At 36.7% G+C, this 11,926-nt stretch overlaps 1 protein-coding gene across 1 annotated transcript; it reads right to left on the bottom strand.

Annotated features, from left to right (window-relative positions):
* Nucleotides 1-8,399: 8,399 nt before the first annotated feature.
* On the bottom strand, nt 8,400-9,265 carry LOC137711930 (late embryogenesis abundant protein At1g64065-like). Its single transcript, XM_068451085.2, has one exon. It carries the CDS (start codon nt 9,153-9,155, stop codon nt 8,523-8,525), a length of 633 nt encoding a protein of 210 aa, XP_068307186.2. The 5' UTR covers nt 9,156-9,265; the 3' UTR covers nt 8,400-8,522.
* Nucleotides 9,266-11,926: the final 2,661 nt, after the last annotated feature.

Genomic DNA, 11,926 nt, shown 5'->3' with positions numbered 1-11,926 from the left:
TCTAAAATGCGTAGGAGTCTTCAATGATGCTTAAACATGAGGTCTTTTAGGATTTAACTTTCCTACTTCAAGTCTTTAATTTCGTCCATCTTCTTGGCTCTAAGCATACGATATCCATTCCAATCTCTAATTTGCTCCAAAAGGCTCCAAAAGGCATCCTTTTGCATACCTTGCCCTTAGAACCTGAAAACACACAAAAGAAGCATAAAGGACTAAAATAACTAGAGAAACATAACGTAAATGCACGAGAACAAGCCATTTAAGTCGCATGAATATGCTCCTATCAGTAGGCTGAAGCATCTAACAATACGATTCTCGACTGCCTTAAGAAATCCCTTTCCAACAAGAAAAGAAAATGGCCAGACAAACATCCTAGATGTCTATGGGCGTATTGCACATCCAAACGACGAGCAACTGACGAGACTCCTTTTTCTTTGGCATTTGGTTCAAAAGCAATCATTTATCCCAATGTCATCGTGGCAAGTATCAGTACGCTACTGCCAAGCATCAAGCATAACAAAAAAGAGATGGCCATAAACTTAGATATGACAGAGGAGAAATGCAAGAAGGTTACCACCCACATCGTAACCTACCAGCAGCAGTTCCTCTTTAACTACAACAAAAGGGCCAAGATTCAACAGTTCTAACCTGGAGATCTAGTCCTAAGAAAAGAATTAATCACTGCCCACAACGAAGGCTCCAAAAAGATGGATCTCATATAGAAAAGTCCAGACAAGATTAGCAGAGTATGCAGCAAGGGTAGTTAAACCCTCGTTACCATGAACGACAAAGAAATCAAAAAACATTGGAACGCCTACAATCTGAGGAAGTACCATGCATGACCTCCCACTACATCAAAGCCCGAACACTCAAGCAGCTCGACGGGCACCTTCTCGTAAGTCGAAAATTATCCAATTGTTATGCAATTCCTACCTTACAGCTAAGTTTTCATTCGTTTCACTCGTTTTTCAATAAAAAATTTAGAAGTATTTACAACTTGGCTTGGCTGCATGCTTACAATAACTGATCACTCCTGCACTTCAAAAGAAGACCAGACTCTTATTAGGGACTTATCGTATGAGTTGCGCCCCACTGGGGACCAACCATGCTCTTCAGTGCGAGAAGGTAAATCACTTCCCTAACACCCATATGGGTTTGCTCTACAATGTGGGAGGATAAACTATACACTCTGAATATCCAAACGTGGATAAGTCGGGCTGCCCTGGTGTAACTATGTGCACGATGGCTTGCACCAAGATTCCTAGAAGTAGCCACAATGGTCTTTTTTCAAGGCTTAGCTAACTGAAGGATTTTGGGTCTCTTGGCCTAATTTGTGGGGAACTGAACCTCAAAGACGGAGAAGGACATTACGCAGCACACCCTATGAATGGCTACCCTAGAACCTTATTGCTGCTATCGAGTGCACTAAGGTAGCCTACGATTTCAAGAAGGCTGTGCTAAACTTATACAGCCACACATTTTTTGTGAAAGGTTAAGCAGTTAGTGAGCATATACAAAGCTTTATCCATTGCCGACATGCTACGCAGTCGATAAACTTCACCTTTGCCAAGCACGGAATGATCGTCTAGATTTACACTAATTCCTAAAGTGTTGATACTTGTTATGTAACCCATGGAATTGGTTACATAAAAATCAAGGACTTCTCTTGGACCTTGACTTACGAAATTCCATACAACCGCGTATTTTTGATATGAAAGGTTAGCGAATTTCATGATCGAAAAATCTTGAGTATGTTGTGATGCAGGCCACACAACTCAAATGATTGAAGAAAGCCAAGGATAACAGCCAAGTGGTCACGCGGACTAGGAAAACAAAGAAAATCTTAAAGGCTACTTAAAAGACTATTCTTCAGCAGCTTGGACATCAGACGACTACTCGGTCACCTACCTTCAGCAGCAACCCTCTCAACAACGGCATCATCAAGTATTTCACCCCCAGACGCCCTAGCCTGGGCACCAACTTCTCCGACTACTTCAGCAATAAAAGCCTCAAAAGTAAAGGCAAACAAGTCTTCTGGAGAAATAAAGGTCTTAAAGTCTTTCCCGCAAACTTAAAGTCAGATGATTTACCAAAGGGATAATCTACATAACCCAGCTTGTAGAAATTGACCTGACTCTGAACAAGCAAAGTCTCAAGCCTAGACTTGTCACCCTTCAACTGGTCGTTCTCCTTGAGCAAACCAACACGGACACACTACAGCTCATCCATTTCCTTCTTCAGATTTTCGTTGATTTTCAGTGCACCTTGGAGTTCCAACACTTAGGGTTCAAGCCTCTAGACGACCTTCTTGAAGTGGATCACTTGATTATAAGCAGCAATCAATTCTTTATCTTTTGCATAAGCAGCAGAGTGAAGCTTAGAAAGTTCATATTCAAGATCTTGAATCTGAGGTATGTAACATCAAATCTCCTTCCCTGCACCTTCATACTTAACTTGGATAGTGTCAAGGCTAGTCTTCAAGTCAACGATCTCCTGGCGAGCGGTCTCAAGCTGCAAAGAAATATGGGCAGAGATATTAGACCCCTTCAAAGCGATGAAATGTGAACGTTATGTCACATATTAGATCCCTTCAAAATAAATAGTGTATATGTATTTGAAATGTGAACGTTATGTCACATATAACACTAAAAAATATAAAATAAATAAAAAGAAAGTAAAATGGCATAGCTACAGTTAGTGTCAAAGGGGAGTGTTTGAACTTAGAATTTGAGTCTTTAACATTGGGCAAACCAATTGGGACTTGGACTTTCTTTCTTGTAGTTGTTGGCACTGGAGTTTGATTTTTCAGCTTTGAATATGATTTTTTCGATGTGTTGATTCAAAAGTCAAAGTGAAGTGGTCAAGTTTTGTCATCGAATTGCACGCATGCCATATGAGATGAAAGTGATGGCATGTCAAAAAATGAAAGTCATGGAAATTGAATTTAGGTATCGATAATGTTGAAAATAAAACATCACACACATTATAACTTGGGACACTCCTTAAGCCATACCTTGAAACTCTCACAAGAATAGAAGCCGAGCCAAATGTTGCAGACGGACAAGTTCTCTTGTACCAGGTTTCTAACGAAATTTGGATCATTAATGGGCAAGTTCTCTAACAGAGAAAAAATAATAATGAACTGCAAATTTTTTACTAAGTATTAAGTAATGCCATTGCGGAATTTTATTATTTTTTTATAATAAATTTATTACTGAATCACTATAACAAATTAAAAAATAATGAGTGCTAAGGCCATCTCCAACTGAAAGGGTTATATTTAGCACCTGTCTAGATTATAGCCATACAAGAAATTATTTTTTAATAAACAGTGTTAGACTATATTCATATACCATCGCCAACTGAAGGATGCTATTTTTTTGCCCCCTCAATAATTTATTATTTTAATTAAGTTTGTTCTTTAATTTTATTGGTTAATTGAATTAAACTACCATATTAAAATAAGATTTCCAGACATATTTTTAGTGCCACTTGTCACTAAATGAATAAGCCTCCGGACATATTTTGAATGCCACTTGAAGATGTGGCCATTTGTTGAAAAACATTAAAAGAAAGATTATTGGAAGAGGTAAGAGACGGGTGTGTATTAAAAGAGTGTTTGAGGTGAATATAATATGAGGAATTAAAATAAAATGAGGTCAAAATAATATAGAAGAGTTAAAATGATGTCAGAAATTGTGTCGAAATGTCTTAGGTATTTATAGAAAAAAAATTTAAAATTTTAATGTCATCTTTAAAAAAAAAAAAAAAAAAAAAAAAAAAAAATCTAGCTGGGCCCAACTGAAAGGGCTGACTGGCATGCTAAAGATGGCCAGCCCGCTGGCCTTATGGCTGGATTTTCGCCCGGTGTGTTATAAGATTTTTTTGCCCAAACCTCCATTGGAGATGGATTTTGTGTCAAAAAGGGTTATCATTTGGCCTATGTCCTTAAGGCCTGCTCGATTAGAGATGGTCTAAGTGAGCGAGAAAATATGACATTGTGTACATAGTGAGGAAGTAGAAAGAAAATTCAAAATTGGCATTAATTTTGTCAGAGTAATATTTATCTATTTCAAAAATACTGGCCACTTATGCAATAGTATCTTGTTTCGAGCCAGTTTGGCATTTTATTATTCTTGTTGAGGATGTTCGTGTATTTATATACCTATTAATTTCAATTAATATAAGTATCGCTTGATAATAGTAAATAAATAAAATGCTTGTCGAGTGTTATACCACTTAAGTGTTACAAGTAATATAGGTGGACGCGCAATATGATTGATATGTCTCAATTTTAAAATATAAATAAAAATAAATATATATTATAATTTTAATGAAATTGCACCATGTGACTATAATCCGAATACGCAAAAAAAAATAAAATAATAATAATAATAAATAAAAACTCTCCTTATGTCATGGCCAGAGTAGCAACTAACAAGGTGAAGACATAAAGAATAATAAAACAAGCGTCTTTTATGCATTGCATACAGCTTTATAATGAAATTCATTTTTTACTTTCTTAATTATCAAATTAAATATAGGAAATAGTATCCAACAAAATAAGTAGCAACTAACAAGAAATAGTATCCAACAAAATAACTTAGCATTGAGAGAAAATATACAAAATATCTAACAATGGGTGAAATTTTATAAATGTATTTGTAGAGCGTCATGGATATGTCTTCGGATGAAGATCATAGTAGTGGCTTTTTCAACTTTGCCAATAGGCTCGTTTGTTGCATCTTCAATACCAAGACGCAAGTTCTTTACAGTGAGGTGGAGCTTCACATCGTGAACCCACTTGAGGTAGTTCCTTCCAGAGACCTCCAAAGCGGTGAAGTCGAGTTTGTTCAAATTCGACATGTTCCTATCACAAAAGTGAAGGACAAGATGTGGTTAGTGTAATGGAGAAAAATCAATCCATTCACGTAGGAATAGAACATACAGGTTCTCATAGACATGTATTGGTTTAATTTTGCATGAAAAACTTCGGGTTTTCATGGGTGATATTTTTTTAAGTGAAAACTTCAGGTTTTCAAACAAGGCATGTTTATAAGAAACTTCAGGTTTCAAAATAATGATGAACTTCAGGTTCATATATTCCCGCAAGCAAACACAAATATATATGCAAACAAATATGCAAAAATAGAATTTTTAAGTTTATAATTATAATTGAATTGATTTATTTGGACTTCGGGGCAAATTAAAGTGTGGGTGAAAAAATATATAACTCATTGGGCCTATCATAATTAGGTGAATAAAACTTGGGGCCCAAACAAATAAAAATGAAGCCACGGGTGGCTAAAAAAATTGTGTCGTGTATCCCAGGCCCAAGAATTGGGTTAGGGGTCTCGGGTGAGGCTGCAGGCCCACGATGAGTACTAGGCAGGAATTGGGCTGCTGCAGGCAAACCCAAAAAAAAAACTAAAAAAAATGTTTTTTTCTTTTCTTTTGAACAGGCTGCTTCAGGCAAGTCAAAAAAAAAAAAAAAAAAAAAAAAAAAAAAAAAGAAATCACTTTTTTTTTTTTTTTCTTTTTGATTATGTGGATCGTAAGAAACTGTTACATCCCACATCGCCCAGGGGAGTGGATCCTGTAAACCTTATATGTATATTCTCATCTCTACCTAGCACGAGACCTTTTGGGAGCTCATTGGCTTCGGGTTCCATAGGAACTCCGAAGTTAAGCGAGTAGCATGCGAGAGCAATCCCATGACAGGTGACCGATTGGGAAGTTCTTATCTGAATTCCCATTAACAAAACCGTGAGGGTGTGGTAGGGGCCCAAAACAGATAATATCTTGCTACGGTAGAGTCAAGCCCGGGATATGTTGGGGGCCTGGGCAGGGATGTGACAATTTGGTATCAGAGCTAATCTCTGCCTGAACGTGTGCCGACAAGGACGTCGGGCCCTTAAGGGGGGTGGATTGTTACATCTCACATCGCCCAGGGGAGTGGATCCTATAAGCCTTATATGTATATTCCCATCTCTACCTAGCACGAGGCCTTTTGGGAGTTTACTGGCTTCAGGTTCTCTAGGAACTCCGAAGTTAAGCGAGTAACGCGCAAGAGCAATCCCATAATGAGTGACCCACTGGGAAGTTCTCATGTAAGTTCCCAAAAACAAAACTGTAAGGGCGTGGTAGGGGCCCAAAGCAGACAATATCGTGCTACAGTGGAGTCGAGTTTGGGATGTAGTGGGGACCCGGGCCGGGATGTGACAAAGCCTGTGGCTTGGGGCAGTCAAGGAACCGATCGCTTCTGGTTTTTGCTTGACGCAAGTTGCAAGCTTGGTAGCACGTGGGAGACAATAGGAGCCCAAAGGGCTTAACTATGTGTGCACGGTGTGGCCCATCACCATGGATGGGGTAGGGCAAGACATGGGTTCAAAGAACCCTAACTGTTCTAATCACAATTTTTTTTTTAATTCAATTATATGCATATTCAAAACAATAATATGTTAATTTAATTCAATGTGATGCATATACAAATATATTTCATTTAATTGATAGTAAAATATCAAATTCACATAATTAAACAATTATGATTAAACATCATGGTGAATATTCATGCTATCAGGGCTACAAAAATATCGAGATAAAAATCATTGTTTTTAAAGAACCTGATTGCATGATGATATGGATGAACTGGTTTGATGCAGAAAAATTCTTCAACATCAAATTCCTAAGTGCAGTGGTAGGAGCGTGATGATAACGTGTTGTGGTTTATTTTATCTGACAAGGAAAGAGAGGGTCAGCGGCAAGGAGAAGAGAGAGAGATGTGTTTGTTAAATTGTAGGGGAATGTGTGTGTTGTTATCCCTCCTACATTGTGCCTTTATTTATAGTAGTAAAGGGGGAGAAGATATTCCTTCATCCCCAAGGAATACAAGATACAACAGGAAAGGATAACTAGAATCAAATCAAATCTATGATTTACACAATCAAACTTAAACTAGGAATGTTTACAACACTAGGGTAATTTTCACTCTCATTTTCTTTCTTGCATGAATCCTCTTGTTTTAGAACAATATTTTGATACTCAAAGATAAGTAGGAACTCATACTCAAAACTCTTTGTGTTTTAATCACAAAGCTTTGTGCTTATAATCGGAACCGTTCATATTATGAATCACATTGTAAAGATCATCTCTGCAAAAAATAAATTAAAACTAAGGTCGTTTAGTCAATCAATTGTAGCAAATACATAGACGGTTCATAATGCTTTTACCAATATCATTCATTGTTTTTAAACAGTTTGATAATTAAACGACCTTAGGTTTAATTGATTTTTTGAAGAGGCGATCGTTATAGGATGATTTATAATATGAACGGTTTTGATTTTAAACACGAAGTTATATAAATTCGCAACGAATAATTTTTGAGAAATTTCGAGTAGGAGTTCTTTCTCATCTTTGAGTAACCAAGTATTGTTCCTTGTTTTATTCATGAATATTTTATTAATTTATTCAATCATAAGTTTAAAAAAAGAATGAGCCTGCTAACAAAAAGAATGAGCAAATAGGAAGACAATGTTGGTGATCAAGAGGTCAATGTCTGACCTCCGTCGAAGATCCTTTCTTGGTTCACCCTGCCCTAAACTCTCTACCTCCTGAGTACTCTTGCTGAAGAGCACTTACATTGCTCAAAAGGATGGAATTTGAATGAATTAATTGCAATCTGTGTGCACGAGGAGCAAAACATTCAGTAAGAAAGGAACAAGAAGCAAGGGGCTATTTGGGTGCTTTTGAAATGGTGAAGTTTTTAAAATACCTAAAATTGTCCTTCTCTAATTAAGATTTTAAGGGAAAGCAATTTAAGTTGAAAAGGGTAAAATAAAATTTAACTTCCATGATGACAATTATTATTATATTTTTTTTAGTACATCGATATATTTATATTAAGGGGAGGGGGAGTTCGGCTAAGCTACACAATAGGCAGCCTAATTAAAGAGTTCATGATGATAATTAAAGAGTCCCCACATTTTTAGGGTGGTAACTTTTATTGATTTTCATTCAAATTTAAAAAAATTAATTAAAAAAATACAAAAATACAAAACTGCAAAATGCAAATTACACATACGTAGTGTGTGCAAGGGGCTAGTTGGGATAAAACCTCCACACCAGATGGGCAAGCATACTGTTTATTTTTTAGGGTTAAAGAAATATAATGTGTGGTTCCATTCGCCTTCTAAACTTAATTTGGACCGTCTTTGATGACATTTCAAATGTGACAGTGCATCACTATCAAAATTCTATTAAAATTGTGTGATGGACTCAATTTGATAATAAGTAGGCCAGGTATTCTATTGATTTTGCAATTACTAAATATGTTAGAGAAAAGAAGCATCTATTATGTATTCAATCGTACGGAAAAAGGAAAAAGAAATAACAGATCAGGCTTGGTTTGAAATAGTAGAGAAATCTATTTATATATAGTTCTGCAACAAAATACAAGAAGTCACAAAGAGAACGAATGAAAAAATCAACAAATCAAGTACAAGTATTGATCTGCAGGTCATTAATCACTTGCATTGCAAACTTTTGAGCGTCTTCGATGACAAATCTAATGCCATGGTGCAGTCCATAGTGGAAGACTTCTTCTTCTTCATTATAAACATCAATTCAACTTTTCCCGTTAACTTAGCTGCGCTATTGAGAGTTAACACCCCGTTGCTCATTTCACTGCCAAGGTTGGTACCACTCAATGCACTTGAACTCAAGCTCACCTCGACATTGATTTTTTTGGTGGAAAGCATTCCAGCCTTGCTCTTGGGAATAGAAACTTGCCCGACAGTCACGCCTTGGTACAAAAACGTGACAATGCTTGCATCGTACTTGTATGGACCAAAATTTGTGTTTTTGACTTTGATTTGTGTTGTGAATTTAGTGTCAAATGAAGGTGTTGCTGGGACGGAGTTGAGGTCTTGCACGTTGATGTTGCCTAGCCGGACCTTTGGGGTTTTAACTTTCATGACAGTGAGACTCATCGCAGTTATAACCATGATCTGAAACACAATGAAAATACCAATATAAATGGCCAATTTGATTCTCTTCTTGCGTTTCAGCTCATCAGCCGATTCCAAAGACTCTGCATCGCTTCTTGTGTAACCATTTGCTGCTGCCAAAGGATAAACCTGTTGGTTCTTCTCGGCCATGTTCTTCTCTTTGTGATACAAGTGAAAAGAAATTTCTCTTAAATTGTGATGTATTTTTGCAACGACGAAACTTGGAAGTGGAGGGAGTTGTTTGTGGAGATGATGGAAAAGTATGGTGCTATATATAATGTTTGGAGTTTGTCTAGGAATTAATTTATTGCAGACGCCAAACGCGTTCTTTGCCGAAGGTGGAATTATTGACTTCTAGTTCTAGATGGTCGATGACTTTTTGTGAAGCAAATCACCTAACGAGTAACGACAGGTGGAGGATATCTATTAAGGTACTCTATTGTTTATAAACTTTGATTTTATTCTTTTTATTTTATTTTATTCTTTTTTAAGTCCCGCATGACAATGATATTCCCTTATGGTGCATGATATTTTCTGCTGTAATTTCTCTAGTGGTGATTTAATTTCAGGCATGCTCAGATATTTTCTGCCAAGTCCACACATGATATTCTTTCTCTAACTTCTTTTTTTTTTTTCAATTCATCACAGATTTGAAGCACTTTGTTGCAATATACTCTTGTGTTTTTCGCCTACTAAGTCAAATCAAGACTATTGTTTGCTATTATGCATCTAAATCGTTTCACACCAAGTTCGATTTCACAAATCCTGAATATTGTTCCATAAGTTCTTTATGGCGAGATGGGATGAGTTTCATGGCGACACGATTTTAATTTGCGGTGGCAGTCAAAGTTTAGAGTTATAGGTTCACTTATGATTTTGGTTATTTTGGGTTGTATGATTTTTGTTTTGAGTCTTGGTAAAATTTTATGATGTGATTTTATTTTTTAATATCTTTGATGTCCTTAGATGTCTTCTACAATTAAAGTTTTCCTAATAAAATATAGTTTCTTCTTAAAAATAAAAAAAGAATCCTATATTTGAATTTAGTTTAAATTATACTTAAATAGTTCTCATTGATGAGGTTTTAAAGACAGAAGATAAAATAAAATAAGAAACTCAACCATAAATGCCAAAATCCAAAAATTATGACACGTGTTCCTAAACCTAAAATTTCGTTGGGCAAGCTAACCAAGGTCGTCGGGCAAATGTCACTTAATCATGTCAGCCCAATTTACTTTTCACGAAAAAAATGGTGGGAAATAGCCTTTGACCGATGGAATTTTAGAATATTTCGTCGAGCAAGCACTTTTATCTAGGGGAAATTTGATTTTTTTTGGGGGAAAATGACTCAAAATTTTTACATTTTTTGGACGAAATTAAAATTGTGGCCCGATGGAATTAGGTAGGTTTGCATACGACCTACCTTGCACCTATTTCGTTGGGCAAACGTTAAAAATTTATATATTTATTTTCCTTATGAGCGGCTTTGATGAAAAATCAAAAGCAATGGTGCGTTGAAGACTTCTTCTTCATTATAAACGTGCGTCCAAACTTTTCAATCAACTTAGCCATGTTATTGAGAGCCAACACCCAAATGCTCAGTTCACTGCCAAAATTGGAACTTATCAAGGCCCTTGAACTCAAGCTCACCTCTACATTAGACATTAGTCATTCTTTAATTTACTCAATCATAAAACTAGAAAAATAGAGAAATGCAGGAGCAGAAAAAAAAAAAAAAAAAAAATTGGATGAGTGCAGAGGAGAAAAATGATGGGCCAAAAATATTTGCCATTTTCTATTGCTTTAAGAAACAAGGTGGAATGGGTGTTCAAATTAAGGAGTGAAAGATGTCCTTAAACCAATCCAGCGAATAAACTTAATATTGAAGTTAATATTGTGTTCACATGCGATTGAAATGTTAAATATAATAGAAACTTAAAACAATCCAGCAAGGCTTAAAGAAAGTTAATATTGTGTTCAACATGTGATTGAAATGATTAATATAATGGAAGGAACCTATAAAGACTTTGCCTAGAACACGAACAATTGGATCTCCCCAGGTCTTATTAGAGAGAAATGCACCTCACGTCTTATTTTTATTTTATCCTTTTCTTTGTAAGCTATATCAGATAAAAGACTTATTCCTACATACAGACGTATGTGACATCCCGTCCCGGAAATATCGGAAACGTGCATATGAAATGACCCTTTTACCCCTAGCTTGTTTTCGTATTATTGTTTTTGGTTGTTTTGTGTGGTGTTGGCAAGCTTAGGGCCACACACACACACATTGTCTCACTCTCACTGTCTCTCTCTGTCTCTCTCTCTCTCTTTCTTTCCCCTGAGAACCCCATTCCTTCTTCTTCATTTTGAAAACGTACGGACACACACACCAAACCCACCAAATCCTAGCAGATCGAGGAAACCAGGGGTACGGTAGTGATCGTGGGGTTGAGAGGAGTCCAGAGGTACCATTTTCAGGTAAGGTTGTAGCTGTTTTCACGTCATTTCGACGAGGTCCGTTTTAGTTACTAATCATGCAAACTTATTCTAGCGTGTTTTTGGACTTTTGAAGCTTGTAGTTTTGTTAGTGAGGTCCTAAGGAGCGTCGGAGTAGCTCGTTGGACGAATTTGGACGTCGGGAAGGCCTGGTTCGAAGTTGGCCGAGTTTGGAGTTTTTGGACAGGTATAATCTTGTAGTTTTAGACCTTAAAACTTGTTTGGACGTGTTCTTCTAGTTCCAAGGTTTAATTTGGTGCAAGAAACGTGAAAAATGGTGGAAAAATGAGCGAGAAAACCCAAGTTGCAGGTTTTCCCAGTTTCCGGCGCCGGCGACGTCGCCGACGATTGAATGAAGAAGGCAACAGAATATTCCGTCAATTCTGACGGAATATTCCTGACGCCGTTAACGGAACCTGTTA

The sequence above is a fragment of the Pyrus communis genome, chromosome 14, assembly GCF_041283825.1.
Source record: "Pyrus communis isolate YQ-2024b chromosome 14, ASM4128382v1, whole genome shotgun sequence".
Taxonomy (NCBI): domain Eukaryota; kingdom Viridiplantae; phylum Streptophyta; class Magnoliopsida; order Rosales; family Rosaceae; genus Pyrus; species Pyrus communis.
The sequence above is the reverse complement of the archived record's forward strand: the minus strand, read 5'-3'. Positions and strand labels throughout refer to the sequence as shown.

Excerpts from the sequence above, each read along its gene's own strand:
- LOC137711930 (XM_068451085.2), bottom strand. The coding sequence starts at position 9,155 with ATGGCCGAGAAGAACCAACAGGTTTATCCTTTGGCAGCAGCAAATGGT.